Source organism: Thermobia domestica, chromosome 1 (genome assembly GCF_964235325.1).
Source record: "Thermobia domestica chromosome 1, izTheDome1.hap1.1, whole genome shotgun sequence".
Taxonomy (NCBI): domain Eukaryota; kingdom Metazoa; phylum Arthropoda; class Insecta; order Zygentoma; family Lepismatidae; genus Thermobia; species Thermobia domestica.
The window spans coordinates 75,486,548-75,502,421 of NC_137454.1; the positions used below are offsets into that span (position 1 = coordinate 75,486,548).

A 15,874-nucleotide genomic window follows, 5' to 3' on the forward strand; every position below is an offset into this window, starting at 1 on the left:
TAACACAACTTCTTTCTTCAGATGTATGTATCATTTGTAAATTTTACTTATATTCAAAATTTCTTAAGTACGCGAATTTACGTGATTCAGCAACTATCTGTATAAAACTGGCTTCTAGTCTTTTTTGAGATTACTAATTCCAGTTTTTACCTGCCAGTAGTTCTGATTTTTATGTTCTTGCATGGACTAAAAGCAATTATAATAATTTCGTTATGGACTTCAAAGTTTACAATTTGCCTTGAATCTCAAGTGTTTGGTTGCTTCCATATTAACCATGAAACACGCGGCCTAATAATCAAAGAATTTGAGAAATTATTTTAGCATACCAGTAAGAAAGACTCGAGTTCAAGTGTTGAGACGGAACCATGTACAACGAGGGTTCAACTTTCAAAATCGGACAATATTGAGTGTTTTAATTGTACTTTTTAAAACAGAAACTAGAAGTTAAACCCAACACATGCAGGCCTATGAATCGAACTGGATTTGTATTATTGTGTTTTTCAAAACTCACACTTAGGTCAGAAGAAACTTTTTCGAGTCCTGATTATTATTAGTAATTTCTCACGTTTCAAAAGTAAGCTTGTTTCCTTCATTAGTTGAACTAAAATAAATATCTTACCAAGTTCAACTTACTGTAGATGAAATCCTGGAGCGAAAAGCAGGAAGCATCTTCTAAATATCAGGGGTTTAGTAAGATAAACAGCAGGTGAAAACTGACAATATCTGTGAAGAGTGTGTAATAACCAGTTTTATTAAGACATAGAAGAAACATTTTGTACTTAGATTCTTCCACTGGATACCTTTATCAGGCTTAAAAATGCTTAGATATTCTAGTGATTACAGAACTGACGGACGGAGGGCAAATTGATACGAACCAAATTTACAAGACACGTCAGCAAAATATACTCCTTATTAACTTTTCAGTGATTTAAACATTATATTCAAGTTTTGTGGAGTTTCTACGTTTATAGATTACCACAGAAAGAAAGTATAAAATCAACTTAACACTGTACCTGGATAAATTTGATAATGTAACTGAATTTTGTACCCTGAGAAGTACTGTTTTCAGTGGCGTACCCAAGGCAGCATAAAATGTATAATTACTATCTTCCGATAAAATAGACTCCTATAACATAATGCAACATTAGATTTATACAACTTTATATATTTTATATATAGCCAAACAATGCGTGTTCTTAGCAAAACAGATTTTTCTAATTCAGAAAATCTGTCAAATGCTTTTTATTAGTTAGCACTGACAGGGCTTTGCATTTATCTCACTATATAAGATTTTTGAGAAAGTGTTTCACCACAGGGAAGCAAATAGCGAAATTAATGTACGGTTGAGTCACATTTTCAAAACAAAACATCTTTCGGAAGCTGTATGTCCGTATTTCTAAGTAAAATAACGTTCTTCGTCCTTTTCCTGCAACTCATGTATCAAAGATTTTAAAACAAAGGTCTTAGTTTATTCTATGAACATCACTAAACGTTTCCAACCGATTACGCTGGCATATTATGTTGTAAAGTATAAAATATTTGTATTCACTACTATCACGGAAGTGGAAGGAAACGGGAAAATCAAGTGAAAATCTACGTATATCCGGTACTTGTCCATCACAAAGCCCACTTGGCGGGGAGGCTTGGATCGAACCACGAATCCTACGCGCCTGAGATGAGTATTCAATTACTGAGTATTTCTATTTTTCATATTTTATAAAATAGAATACTTAGTACTTCAAAGACTTGATACGATCTTCACCGGAGGATATAAGAAAGTAATGGGAAATAAAAGAATAAAACTGCTGTAGGAAAAGTACAGCATAACTCAAACAGAAAAATTGTCAAAAATGCTAAAAACTTTTCTAAATACGTTTGTCAAATTTCCTGCTTATTAAGTGGTAATGGTAATTCCTGTTTTCTTTTATTATTGTTGTTATTTATCATCTCTTTTGTCAATTTTCTGTATCCTACGATGAAAAGGATCAAGGAGACCAGAAATACCAGGTGGGCTATTTTATAAAAATAATCCACATGAACAACGAGTTCAAATAGTTCGTACTGTGACTATTCATGGTTCAATTTCTGTCTTTGAAGGATACTTCATTCTGTGAAGAAAGAAAGACGAGTTAAAGAGCAAAGCGATGCCCTCAATGTGTTTATTATCATTTTCATTCTTGTACCAGCTAATTAGCACGATACTTCCTGTTTCGGTAGCATCTAGCAGGTATTTCTTTTCCACTCTTCACACGTTTGAAACATTTATTAAGTTTCTGTTTGTGTTGGTGAAGTATCGACTGGAATTGTAACTTCCAATTATATACATATATATATAGTCTATATTTTTATTCTTGTGTATTAAGTTTTTGATATTCAACCTCAAGGTACGCCACTGAACTGCTTTTGACATAAAACTATTTTCTGAAACATCGACACTTTTCAAAATTACAATATGAATATAAACACATTCTCGAAAATTCTCAGCTTAAACTATGTACATCTTTTTTGTACAAATGTTCCATTAACAAATGTGACGCAAGACTTTTCTTCAATGCAAATTTCTTATCGCACTCTGCACAAGAATACTGTTTATGGCCCCAATGAATAACGTTATGACACACAAATACTTGACGGTGCACGAATTCCTTCCCACATATTTCACATGTGAAGTTCCTTTTCTGATGATGTAAAAGTTTTCTTCTGTTGGGGAAAGTGAAACCATTGTACACCTTCACCTCTACTGCACTGTTGTTACGCTCACTGTTTTGTTCCAATTTATCATGAATAGATTCTAATACTTCTGATTGAATAGTACCGGTAGTGTTTTGTTTAGTCGGTGATCGTATCATATTACTCGCTTTTTCAGATTTCTGTGAAACAACACTGCTTAAGGCACTAGATCTATCTGCAGTATTTATATTGACAGTAGTCTTTGTAACATTATCAGTACCTTCACTACGAACTTTATCACACGATAGCCCACTTCGTAAATGTACCAAAAAATGTTCCGAAAGACTCTCCATATTCTCCACTTGCGCACCACACAATGCGCAATTCAGTTTTTCTTCACAAGGAGCATTGCAGACATCCTCAGCTTCTGATTCAATAGAACTGAGGTAATTTGAGCGCAATTCTGAAAACGATTTTTTCGGTAATATCCTTTTTGTTCGCGATTTGATAACTTTCTTCCCAGGTATTTTCACATTCACGTGACTCCGTTTTCTGCTAGCAAGACTTTTTATTGTTTTGTCATTATCAGCAGCCAGAGTACTTTTTACTTTCTCAACTCTTACACTCCTAACCTTTCTCAATTCTGCGATAATTCTTGGTGTTGGTTGGTCAACAGGATTGGAACTTGGAATTTCTGATGTCATATGCTTAGTGGTCTTAACATTGGTTTCATCATTAGACCTTGAAGAAAGAAAGAAAACAAAAGCTGAATAGACGTAACAGATATAGGTTTGAATTACACGAAATTACCTAGGTACAATGATTTAAACCATTGTATACAAGGCCGGACAATAAAGATTCAGAACTGATGCTAGTACTCTCCAACTGCTAAATACACAAAATTGTTTATCATGTGAGATTAATGTTATCAGGGTGTCTACTAAAATTCCAAAATGTAATTTTGTGACCTTTTCTTTACCAAATCGTAAAATTTCCTAACATCTTCAAGAGTGAATTTGGGTGCGAATTACGCCGAATGTTCATCCATGCGATAGAAACGTAATTTGCTTGCGATTTGGTAGCGTCTAAAGCCGACCATAGACATTTTTGGTGGTGAATTTTGACGTTTTATAGAACAAAATTTTCCAATCTGTATTTGTTCAATTTTCCAGTTTAAAAAAATCGTGACCCAAAAGCTAAATTTCGTGACTTTCATGACCGTTTTCTGATTTCGTGACTTTTTCGTGACCGATAGACATCCTGGTAATGATCTTCTTTTCCAGGACATGTAAGGATTTGATAAAGAGAGCATTTGTGTCCTTCTAAACATTGGTGATCGAACACTCTTGGTTCCCACTGTTAAGGATACTTACGTGGAACAAAAAGCGGACTTAAGTTTTGCTGTAAGTTCGGAAAATAAGCAAGAGTTTATAAGATGATCCGAACTAGTCATGCATTTGAATGACCGATTACGAAAACCTCCATTAGGAAGACCTAGTCGCAGATAGGAGGACAATATTAAGAGGGATCTCGCAGAAATAGGAAAACAAAGTAGAAACTGGGTCCAGTTGGCTAAGATGGAAGTCAATGGAGAGCTTTTGTGAACGCGGCATTGAACCTCCGGGTTCCATAGACCATAAAGTTAGTTATAGTATACCCGATGACTCTAGAAGTAGAGTCCATCAACCAGTCGTTCAGAGGATAATCTGAAGAGTGCAACGAAGTGATCTCATGGCGTAAGAGCAAACCTGAGAGAACCTGCGAGCTATTATTACAGAAGTATAAGATCTCCACGCTCAACCACTCTTCTTATTCCCCGGTCAGGCTCCCGCATACTTCTTCCCATCCCCTGAACTCAAACTGCACTGAAAGAACATCATTTCACGAATGTTCAGGATATTCAAACTTTGTGGCGGCAAAACTCAACCGCATTCCTGAGAATTACTCCAAAACTAGTTTTAGAGACCTCGTGAAACAGAAAAGTCAGTGAATTGAGAAAAAGGAAGACTACTTTTAATAATTCTCACTGATGTTTGCTTCAATTTCTTAATTTTCCAGGTACATCAGTCCTGGAACTATATTGTCAACCCTTGTATGTATATTATACTGATATATGATTAGAAACAATGACATTACAATAAAATATTGAAAACATAATACACAACACTTGAGAAGACACGTTTCTTCAGATATAGAGAGAAATGGAAAACAAAGAGAAAAAACTTTAGAGCGTCCAGTTGGGACATATTAGCACAATACAGAATCCCGAGGTAGTTAGGAAAGATAAAACTAATAGGACACATTGTTCGATAAAAGTACACGAGAATGAAAGGAACAGTAAATAAAAAGTGAACATTTATGTATTTATGATTATGTAAAATTATAAAGGAAAGAACAAAAAATGATAAATATTGAAATAACATTAATGAGAGACAATACCAAATGAAACTAGGGACATTTAGTAAAAATAAAACATGAAAATGGTAATGACAAAAGCAGAAGTATGAGACAAGAACTGCGTGTGGTTTGGAGTATTATAAACGATTGACCCCCCAAGTGTGAATATTTTCGGGACAAGTCACTTCGGAAAACTTTTTTTTTTTTTTAATTCGTTTGAAAACAAAAATACAAATAGAAAAGTGCGTATATCTACGCCATCCACACTTAATGAGTTAAGACAGGAAGATAATGTACGTGTGTTCCCATTTCTACTTGAGAGTAGTAGAGAGTCTAATCATACATACGCGGAAAGTGTCGTTGATGTACTATTGTGATAGTTTGTATGTTCTGAGTCAACGAGATGGGAAATCGAGCGCTGTGTCAGTATTCGTGATAGTTGGTGGAGATCGAAAGAGAAGTTAGGGTTTTTCCGACATAAAGAATGGGTAATGGGTGCATTTAAGGATAAAAATGAAGCTCAATAGTGACGATCCATGTGTTTGTGGCGAGACGTTTGAGAATTAGGCTGGTATTAAATATAGGACAAGTTTTAAACCTGAATTTCAAAGATTCTTTGGCGCTGAGGAGAAGGGTGGCTATGAATTCCCGTAATGAGTAATCTTCAGTACACGATTTTGGGGTAAGGTGGCAAAGTCTCTTCGGTTTCACACATTGTGGTAAATATGGATAAGGAAGATTCCTTCATGAATTTCTGGTATGGAACGGAGGTCAAAATGAAACTGAGTATTAAGTGAGGAAATTCAGAATAGAAGATTCTATAGTAGTTTCCTTCTTTTCTGATTTTTCAACTGGATTATTTGCGAATATGGTTGAAGAGTTCTGAAGAAGATCTTAAAGTACTTGTTAAAGAACGATGCAGTGGAACTGATACGGTTTCCCCGAACAGAAAATACATTGGGTAGGAAGCGGACAATGGGACTTCTTAAAGTGGGGTGTATTAAACATACTGTTGATAGAAGACGATATAATTACGAGAGGACCAGATGAATCTGTGCCCTTATTTTAGCTACTATACTGTTAAAACAATTCCCTTTTAGTGTAGCTGTGGGTCCATATTAGATTTTCTATGTATAGAAATTAAAGAAACCGTTTGAGTGGTGATGAGCTGCGAATTTCTTATTCAGACGCCCCATGAAGAGATTGTCGTATGAGGAGGCCATGCAAGTATCCTTCATATGACGTTAATGGTTAATTTCAAATGTGAAGTTTTTCATGCTTACGACCGACTGAAAATTGGATTAGACATTGTGTGCAGAGCTTTTCAAGACAAAAGTCTTATCCTTAAATATATTCGCTGTCCAACCTTTGAAGTTCGGAAAACCTCTGAAATGCTTCAATCATCACTAATATTTCTAAAGCACTCGAATTCCCTTCTTTTCCCAGAAAAATTCCATCATAACAGTACACTCGAACTCAGCTTTCAAGTAAATATCCAAAATCCTTCCCATGACCTTCAAAGAAAGAGGTGGAGACGCACACGAGGAGGTGCTGAAAAGTTCCTAGCTTTGCCCAGAAAGAGTAAACGTAGAGGTATGAAATTACACAGACATAATTTCCATAACGAATAAACTTACATCAAAACTAACTTCAACACTGGTTTCTTATTAAATTCTAGCCTCAATCAAAACAAAAAATGACTCAATTCCCATTAAAGTTGTCGAACAAGATTTAAAACAGTTGCCATTATGATCTTTATACCTTGTTAAAAGTATAATCATCAATAATTCCTACGCAACACATGATCTCATTACTTCCAGTCATTTCGAGCAAAAAAGTTTCCAGTCCTTTCCCACTCTGGATTAGAACGAAATAGTCATGTTGAAAAATTCTGAAATTCTCACTTTATCTTTTTCGGAGGCATATATTTATGCTCTTCAGAAAAAATAACAACTTAATAGCAATTCTTTCACTTTCATTATGCGAATCTCAAACACGTGCTTACAAGTGTACGCTGACATTTCAAGAACTTGATACTATTATTTTCTTTGGAGTTGTCCGGAATGGAGAAAAATTAAGTGATACCACAGTTAATTAATGGCAGGACTCCTCTGAATAATCTATTTTGTTATTACTTATTCCATTCTAGCTCCTTTTCACGTCCTAGATAAGCATTTTTGAAAACAACAGTTATCAAGTGGTTGACATAGCAGCGTAACTCTGTATTCGGAACCTTGTTTGGTTAAACTCATTTTAAGTATAAAAATGTGTCCATTATAATTCTTTATAGAAATAATATTTGAAAGGTATTTCATATTTACCTGCACGTAGTTTCTTCTGTATTAGAAGCTTCATCAGTCCCTTTTGTCAATGCTTCTTTGGATATAATCCCACCGGAGTTCTCTTCATCCTGATCTCCAACTTTTTGACTGCCTTCTGAAACACAAGCCTGGTTGTTAGGCTTATTATTCACAGATGAACATTGATTCTTGTTCACTCTATCGCAAGCCACTTCTTCACAACCATCTTCGTTAGAATCAGTCTGTGCATTACTATCGCTCTGTAAACTGTTTCCACTCATACCAGTGATCAGATCGTCACAATTAGCACTTATTAAATTATCAGAACAGCTGCGAATTGTATCCGCATTGATACATTCAGACTCTGTAGATGTGCACGGAAGTCTTTCAGATCGTGTAACATTATTCGTGTTATCGTCACTTGTTTCCTGTATATTAGTATTTCTTCCTTCATCTACTTTTTCGTGCGAAGACCCACAATCACATTGCTTCCTCGAACACCCACAGCCACTTGTATTTTCGGGACGAGAATTTAGCACACACATTTGTACGTTCCTCACATTTTTAAATGACTTCGAACAACATGGTTCCGCACTGTTATTATTTACCTGACTCTCTGTATCTAATCTGTTAACATTACTGTGATTTGTAACTTGCGTGACATTGCACATAGCTGGGTTGATGTGTACCCTTCTTGAATCTAATAGTACAGAGGGATTTCCCATACTTAAATTAACAATATTTATATCGCAACAACTTCTCATACAACGATAACTACTTACGGTCCTTTGTTTTCGAGTATTTCTATCATCAAATGAGAAAGATGTACCTGTGGGAGGTCTTGATCCTTCCGACGACAAATCCAATGGAGTTTCACTATTAAAATTTCCAAAATTATTCCTGCGAAGCAGTGTGGAAATTTTTACTTTATTTGAGGTTATGTGCCTATCAGATCCAGTATGAACACACAGATCTAAAGGGTTCTGATTTTCAACTTCAGAAATGCTTGGACGTAAGCTTACACTGGCACGTCTCTTAGATGAAAGATCCAAAAGACCATCTTCTGTCTCTGTTACACGATTAATACCTGGTTTGACTCCCAATCCACACGACACAGCAGCATGCTCATTATTGCTAGATATATTAAGAGATGATTCAGAGCCCCCAGGTATTATAATTGTGTTCTCAGGAGTGACTTCGTGGGAACAAGACGGATTACTAACATCTTCCTCCATATTTCCATCTTCTGGTTCACCTATAACTTCGGAGTCGTCGTCACTTTTGTATACTTTAGAAATCGGAATGTGAATCTGAGGACTGATTTCACTGTTTTTATTTATGTCAGGATCTGTTAAAGAAGTTAAATTAATATCCGGAACAACATATTCACATTTGACAGGAACATCAGTATTATCACTTACACTAAGCAACTCATATTCATTTAAGTCGGCCTCGCTATAATCTTGGTTAATAGAAACAAAACTTCCTCCTTTTGAAGGAGACAAAAAGCAAGTTGGGTCTGATGATGTAAGAGCATTTCTCACTACTTTCCCTACAAATGACTTATCTGTACATTTTTTATCATTATCTTTCCGTAGAGACGATATGTTTACATTTTTCTGACCATTATTTGGATTACTTCTAGTTCCCGGTACATTAGGTGAGCCTATTAAAGTTGGAGCATCTGCATAACTTTCTTGCAAATAATCGTCTAGCATATATACATTGTTACAATTTAATAATTCTTCGTTCTCTACTTTAATTATCGCCATGTTTTCTAAATACATGAAAAATAGATCTCACGACGAATTCTTCGTAATTGATGGTTTCATCTGTACCCTGTAATGAAACAAATATATAAATGAACATTAGATCTACTACATCTTCATACACTTAAAAAAAAAAAAAAAAAAAAAAAAAAAAAAAAAAAACTTACTTTTAGTCCACTAGTTTAACTAATAACCTCTAGCCAACTTAAAATTTACTGTGAAAAGATTCGACAGCATACACTTTACGCTGAAGACTGTTGAAGTCTGCAAAGTCTGCATTAAACAAACAGCGATATACTGAATTATGGTAAATCTTAAATATACTTAATGAACTGTTATGTTGCATACTGAATAACGAAACACTGATTTTAAACTAATTTTTAAGCATCCGTATCTTTAACTTGGCAGTATTCGTTTCAACGACCGCTTGTCAACATCTTCAGAATAAATTAAGGAACTTTTACGTAGCTTTGTTGCCTTACATTACTGGTAACACTCTTCTACCGTACAAAAATTATTACTGACAGGAACATTATTGATATCACACTATCCTGAATTAACTTGCGAAAGAACCTATTTGGAAGGTTAGTACTTCACTATCATGACAACGTGTGGCTTTCTGTTGGCGACAGATTCCAAAAGTTGTTTCTTCATCGCCTAGTCCGAACCAACGAGATAACAAGAAGCCATACATTGTGATGACAATAAAGTACATTACCCCTCAAAGTGCATCTTTTAGAGTAAATTTAGAACTGTGTTTGGTTTTAACGAAGTATAATAATTTTTCTTGGTCCTACAGAAATGTCATCAGGAACGTGAATCCACTGAAGTAACGGAGAAATTTCTTCATGTGTATGTACTGAAAATGATGACAAACAGTTGTTGACATTTATAAGGACAAGTTAAAAACAAGATTGTTTATGTGAGTTAACGATAAAACATTTTATTATAGTAAATATTATTTCAAAATTCCCTGTACGAGCTCTCAAACACGATGTTAAATGTGCAGCAGAGTTTAATGGTTATTGGTAGTAACTAGATTACTTATACTTCTTATAGAGCAAGTATGAGCTAGAGTTGGGCGCAAGCCGGATCGTCTGCTAGCACTCCACAGCGTGAATGAGAAAACTTCACATAACGTTGCCTCATTAAGTGGCTGCACGATGAAAAACTCGAGCTCGTGGATTTACGAACAGAAATACCAAAGTAACAAAGATTAATTCGAAGATAATATTTACGTCCATTCCACGTCTCTAATGTTGTGTACTTTTCAAGTTGTTATTGAGTACACAACAGAAGCAGAATCATGTCTATGTCGTAGTTATATGTAATGTAATTATTCTTAGGCTTCAATTGCACAATAATAATAATAATAATAATAATAATAATAATAATAATAATAATAATAATAATAATAATAATAATAATAATATAAAAAAAGAAAACGGGAAAATAAATGGCGACTTCAAATACATTGTTGCATGTCGGCCTCGTCATTACGTATTGCTTATACATTTGCATCACCTAACTGCTGTTTCTTTCATATGTACAAGCTGAAATGATTCTCGCTTCACTACAGGTATGTTTTGAAACGCCGTAAGCACTGGAACATTCATGGCGGCTACGGGAGTTTAGGTCCCCTAGCTACTAAACGGGTTAGTTTCAATGCTATTTTTAATTATTACAAAAACTTGGAAATTAAATAAAAGTTGAGTTGAGTTGATTTAGAATTTATCGTCCCGTTCAGCAGCGAGGCTATATGAGACGTGGACCTACTGATTAACGTGGAATCCGAACCACATGAGCTCCCGCCGGGAATCGAACCCGGGTCTCCTGCGCCAAAGGCGCGTACGCTAACCGCTTAGCCACGGAGGAGCTCTTAAATAAAAGTGACGATACTTCCTACAAATTTGTAGCACCAAGGATACGTAAGGCGTGAACCTACAGTTTAAGATGGGATCCGAACCACCGGCATGCGTTCAAATTTCTTCAAGGCTCTCCCACCGGGAATCAAACCAGGGACTCTATGCACCGAAGATGCGCCGCTAGACCAACGGAAAGGGCTTCAAATTCATATTTTGTATGTCCGTAATTTCTTGTATTTCTACTGTATCTTTGAATGATACGAGTAAGCAGAGTCGATACCAAGAGTTTGACGGAGACCCGTCCCCAAATTTTCTCCTCGTTCATAATCACTATACTCTCTTCCACTGGTTCCCAACCTTGTTTCCTGGCGCCTTCTTCGTAAACCCTGAATGCTTCACGCTCCCTCCTTACCGCCCATTGGTCATACGTGCTTTTTCTCTTACTCTTTCTGCGATTTCAGATGGATTATTAAATTCTCAAACTTCAATAATAATAATAATAATAATACAAATTGTTAAGAATATAGTTATCACCACCAAGACTTCTGCATACCATTGTGGTGTAATATTATTGTATTATTATTTTACTAGTTTTGTGCTTGTACGGTATTTAACGCCTTCTGTTACAACATTCATAATATTGGTAATTATGAATTTCAATTTACTTCTGTTACTAGTTTGCATTCCCCTTGCTCGGTGTTCACGTCCCCCAGGTTGGGAGCATATACTCTACACCGTTCGTACACTCACACCACAGGCAGCTATGGTTCTCTTCTCAAACGTGCAACACACGATCGCTATACAGGAAATCGGTAGCAATCTGCTCGGCCTAGTTTCTAAAATAATTTTACATCCTATAGGCAATTTTAAAATCCTGTTTGTGCACCAGTTGACATTTACAACTACTCCTTCCATTACTTAAATTTAAAAAAAAAACAAAAATGAGAAAGTGACAACATTAAGTGAAAAAACAACGTGAAAAATTACAAATAGTAACTAACGGCAGCAAGAACTATCTTTAACCAGGGTGGATTGATTTAAATCACTTGACTTTTAAATAAAAATCGTTGAATTAAATCAAATTTCCAAATAAATTAATTTAAAGTGAAAATAAGTAAAAATCCCCGTTTCTGTTCTGTTATTTCGATTATGGAAAATAATAATCATAATACAATGAGACTCAAATGTATGTACACCACAGATGAAAACCAGTGTCATGCAGAGAATGATTAGGGAAAATCCCGTCTTGAAGGGGTATTGTTAGGGATGTCAGAAGTAACAACCCAGTGTACTTTGATTACTTATCCAGTCCTCTTTTGGGGTAATATTAAATATTTCTACTGTAAATTTTTAAAATCTATGAATCCGTAAAATAGGACAACGCCTTATTTTTAACGTGCACAAGTTGAAATTTGAATACTGAAATACTAGGATTTTAATTGTATTTTTAGAAGATCGAGGAAAATGTAAGTAGGAATGATTGGTGCACTGCGCGACTTGGAATTAGTTCGGGTGCAGGTGTAGCTTTGACGGACGACATTTTGGAAGATTTACAGGGTACCATTCAATATTTTGCATGAAAAGACATGTTTGTAAGTAACCAATTTCTGTAGGCGACAGAATTAAATACAAAGTGATACAGTTGTATTTTGGGTTTACAAGTGTACGGTTACTAGTGTAAAATCATTACAAGAGCTTTACAACAGATAAAATAAGTGAATGTATATGAAAGATGATTCTATTAGAATTAGATGCTCTTTTCGGGAAGAGTTCACTTTACGCCGAACAAGTGATTTTGTCACTGGATGTGACATTAAAGGAATAGAATCACTGTTATTTGTAACAGGTGCGGAATCGGTGTTATTGTTCCTCTTGGAGTTTTAGCGGCCAGTGGCTCTGATATTGTCTTCTGTGCTGTGGTTGGTTAGTTGTGTTGATGTCGCTAACTGGGTGTTTTGTATTCTTGACTGATCATACTCTATGTTTGGATGTTATAAGTTGAACATATGTCTTACACTGGTCAAGGGTATCAAGTCAAGTCAGTTTCGATGTCGCTTCGTTCTTTTGATATTGCCCAGGACTTAAACAAACCATTTTGCGTTTTTTTTTTTTTTTTTTTTTTGTCCAAACATGTTTGTGATACTTACGTTAATTTAATTGTTATCGTTTCGCGATATTGTGTGGACTGATTGACATGTGTTGAATGTGGTCGAGTGTTGAATGTGGTCGAGTGTTGAATGTGGTCGAGTGTTGAATGTGTTTGCGAAATTTGTTAATAGTGGACGGTTATTCGTTGTTTCTACAGAGGCGTGTGTCTTGAAATAATCGTTAAAAATTCTAGTGACCATATCGGAAATCCTGGACTAACAGTTGAAGTGGACGAAAGTCTGTTCAGCAGAAGCAAATTCGATGTTAGTCTAATGCGCCAAAGTCATTTCTCTTATTGGCTGATATTTGGTTTCTCCCCCAATCTTGCACATATAAGATTTACAGTGTGTTACTTTACAAAATTTAGTTGAGCTAGGGACAGCTAGCGAAGGGAGTTATAAGCCCCCAGGGCCCTTGTACTTCTACCTTTATCACAATTTAGACAAAAACAAGGTACTCGATTCTGGAACCATGAAACGAATTGGGGGAGATACTAAATGCGATCCCTCTTATCAGTAGCGGATCCAGAGGGGAGCGATCGCCCCCCTCCCAGAAGAGGAAAGTCTTTTTATTTTATTTTATATATAAATAAAACCCATCCCAGAGTTTGGAGCTCTTAAAAGTAGCTCTAAGTAGCAGCATTACAAGCCTCCCCACCTCGAAATCCGTCCTGGATCCGCCCCTGCCTCTTATTATTTAGAAATAGAAGGTTTGCTGCTTTTTCTATTGGTGAGATGTATATCATGTTTCTTCGTCATATTGCATTGATTTATAATTAGTGGTGAGTGTTATTTATTATTATTATTATGCTACTTACGCTAGATTTAAAGTAGTGGTTTTAATATTTACTGTTGATTTGGATGTTTCCTTTACTGGTTCTTGAGCTGGGCGTTTGGCAGGCGGTAGCCCCCCATTTAGATCTCAAAATTGATAGTTCACTGTTTCACCTGAATTAATTTCTCAGAATAGTTAAGTATCAGTTCCCAAGGATATTTCCATCATTCGTAGCAACTGAAGAGTAATTTCTTGGTGAGTGTAGTAGATCATTTGGTTAGCAATCGTAAACTAATTGTCGCTCTTGTGATGTACCTCAGTGTATTAATTTTACATTATGTAGGTGCATTACTGGTGGGAATTTGGATTCCGATTACTTATTAGATGGTCTACTTTTCCAGAATTTATTCTTCGATTGATAGAATCGTTTATAGGAAATGATCTTTTAACTGTTCCGAGAAATCGGTTCCTATGAATGTTCTGCACAAAGTGCACTCTTACCCTATCTTCTACAGGCGACATATTTCTGCAGTGTACAGAAAATGCATTTTATGTTTACAACAAGGATGTAAATACCGGGGCGAGTATTTAATATCATATCGCAGGTAAGTAAATGATCTATTGTGGGACGTGGGCTAGTAAAATTTTGTTGCTTAATTGCATCCCTGGTTTACAGGTAGTGTTACTAGTATAGAACCATGACAAGTGTTATCAAAATACCAAAGCCAAAACTCACATCCTTCCACTACCCTTGCTTGCGCGCATAGCTACCATCGCTGACGCGCATGCTCCCTTCGGACGCAAGCCAGCGGGTTCACCATCTTTGCTCTATCTTCTGATTTCGTTAGTAGTATTCGTGCTTTTGTGGTCACCTAGCACAGATTGGTCTGTTTTATGCACGTTTTTACGCCACGAGTCCAACAGATTTTTTTTTTTTTTTTTTTATGTATTTGTACGTAAGTCATAAAAGAATTGAAAAATTTTTCAACAATTACTTCTGCTGGTCCACTTGGATTTTATCAATGCCAAGTGAAATATTTTCATGTCCCCCAGTTCAAACCTTTCAATGGGCAATAAGAAGGAAATTAGTGAATTATAATTTTTCAACAATTCTTTCTTGTGTTGCGCAGAAAGTAAACCTGTACGTATCACTGTCTCACTATTTAACTGTTTTCACATTTTGATTTAGAAAGGAAGCAAAAAATACATAATGACAAGTAAACAGAACGCATGGGTATTTCTTAACTTTAACATTATAGATTACTTAATATTAATGCAGTATTGAGAGAATTCGGAAATCCTTTGAGCATTATTGCTGCTTCAAAACCTAAACAACACTTTCTCATAAGTACACCCACGAATTTGAGTGTATGTGAACCAATAACAAAAATACAAAGGCTGACAGGAACCATAAATGTTCCTTTTAATTTCTAACATTACTATTTTGATTTAATTACATTCAGTTTAAGAATATAACATACCTGCTTAGAACTAGTTTTAATCTTAAAATTTACAATTTAGTCCTCTACACCTAATTTTCTTGCCTTTGCTTCCCTCGTCGCCACGACGCATCAGAGCGTTCTTTTGTTCTATACAAAACGTTGCCAACATAGGGATCCAAAATGTCAGTAACAAGTGATCGAAAATTTCAGTGGATACCTTTCTAAAATATACCTTCAGAATTCACGAAGAAACGCAGCAAATCCACCATTAACGTTACGTCAAGTGTTATGACATAGTTTGTGACTCCAAATACACAATGGCCGGTAGAGGGATATATTTTCAGGAGGTAAAATGGGTAATGAAAAATTATCCATGTTATTTAAATAGGCTTTATTATATTTTTTACATAAAATTTCATGTTTTAGATAATTGAAATTAGAATGAAAACTTAAAACTTGGTACGCTTGTAGGTTTTTGATATTGTTATCTACGAGCCATATTCATAGAT

At 35.5% G+C, this 15,874-nt stretch overlaps 1 protein-coding gene across 3 annotated transcripts; it reads right to left on the minus strand.

Moving 5' to 3' along the window:
• Window positions 1-728: 728 nt before the first annotated feature.
• LOC145686314 (uncharacterized) lies at window positions 729-15,622 on the minus strand. 3 transcript variants are annotated; one of them, XM_081759517.1, is made up of 3 exons: window positions 15,598-15,622; window positions 7,389-9,206; window positions 729-3,411 (listed from the first exon to the last, which is right to left on the minus strand). In XM_081759517.1, the coding sequence occupies exons 2-3, from the start codon at window positions 9,152-9,154 to the stop codon at window positions 2,481-2,483; spliced, it is 2,697 nt and encodes an 898-aa protein (XP_081615643.1). In that variant the 5' UTR covers window positions 9,155-9,206; window positions 15,598-15,622; the 3' UTR covers window positions 729-2,480. The 3 variants fall into 3 exon arrangements, with proteins under 3 accessions (XP_081615643.1, XP_081615633.1, XP_081615622.1); XM_081759507.1 differs by having other exon boundaries at window positions 15,468-15,605; XM_081759496.1 differs by lacking the exon at window positions 15,598-15,622 and adding an exon at window positions 15,405-15,562.
• Between the last annotated feature and the right edge of the window lie 252 nt (window positions 15,623-15,874).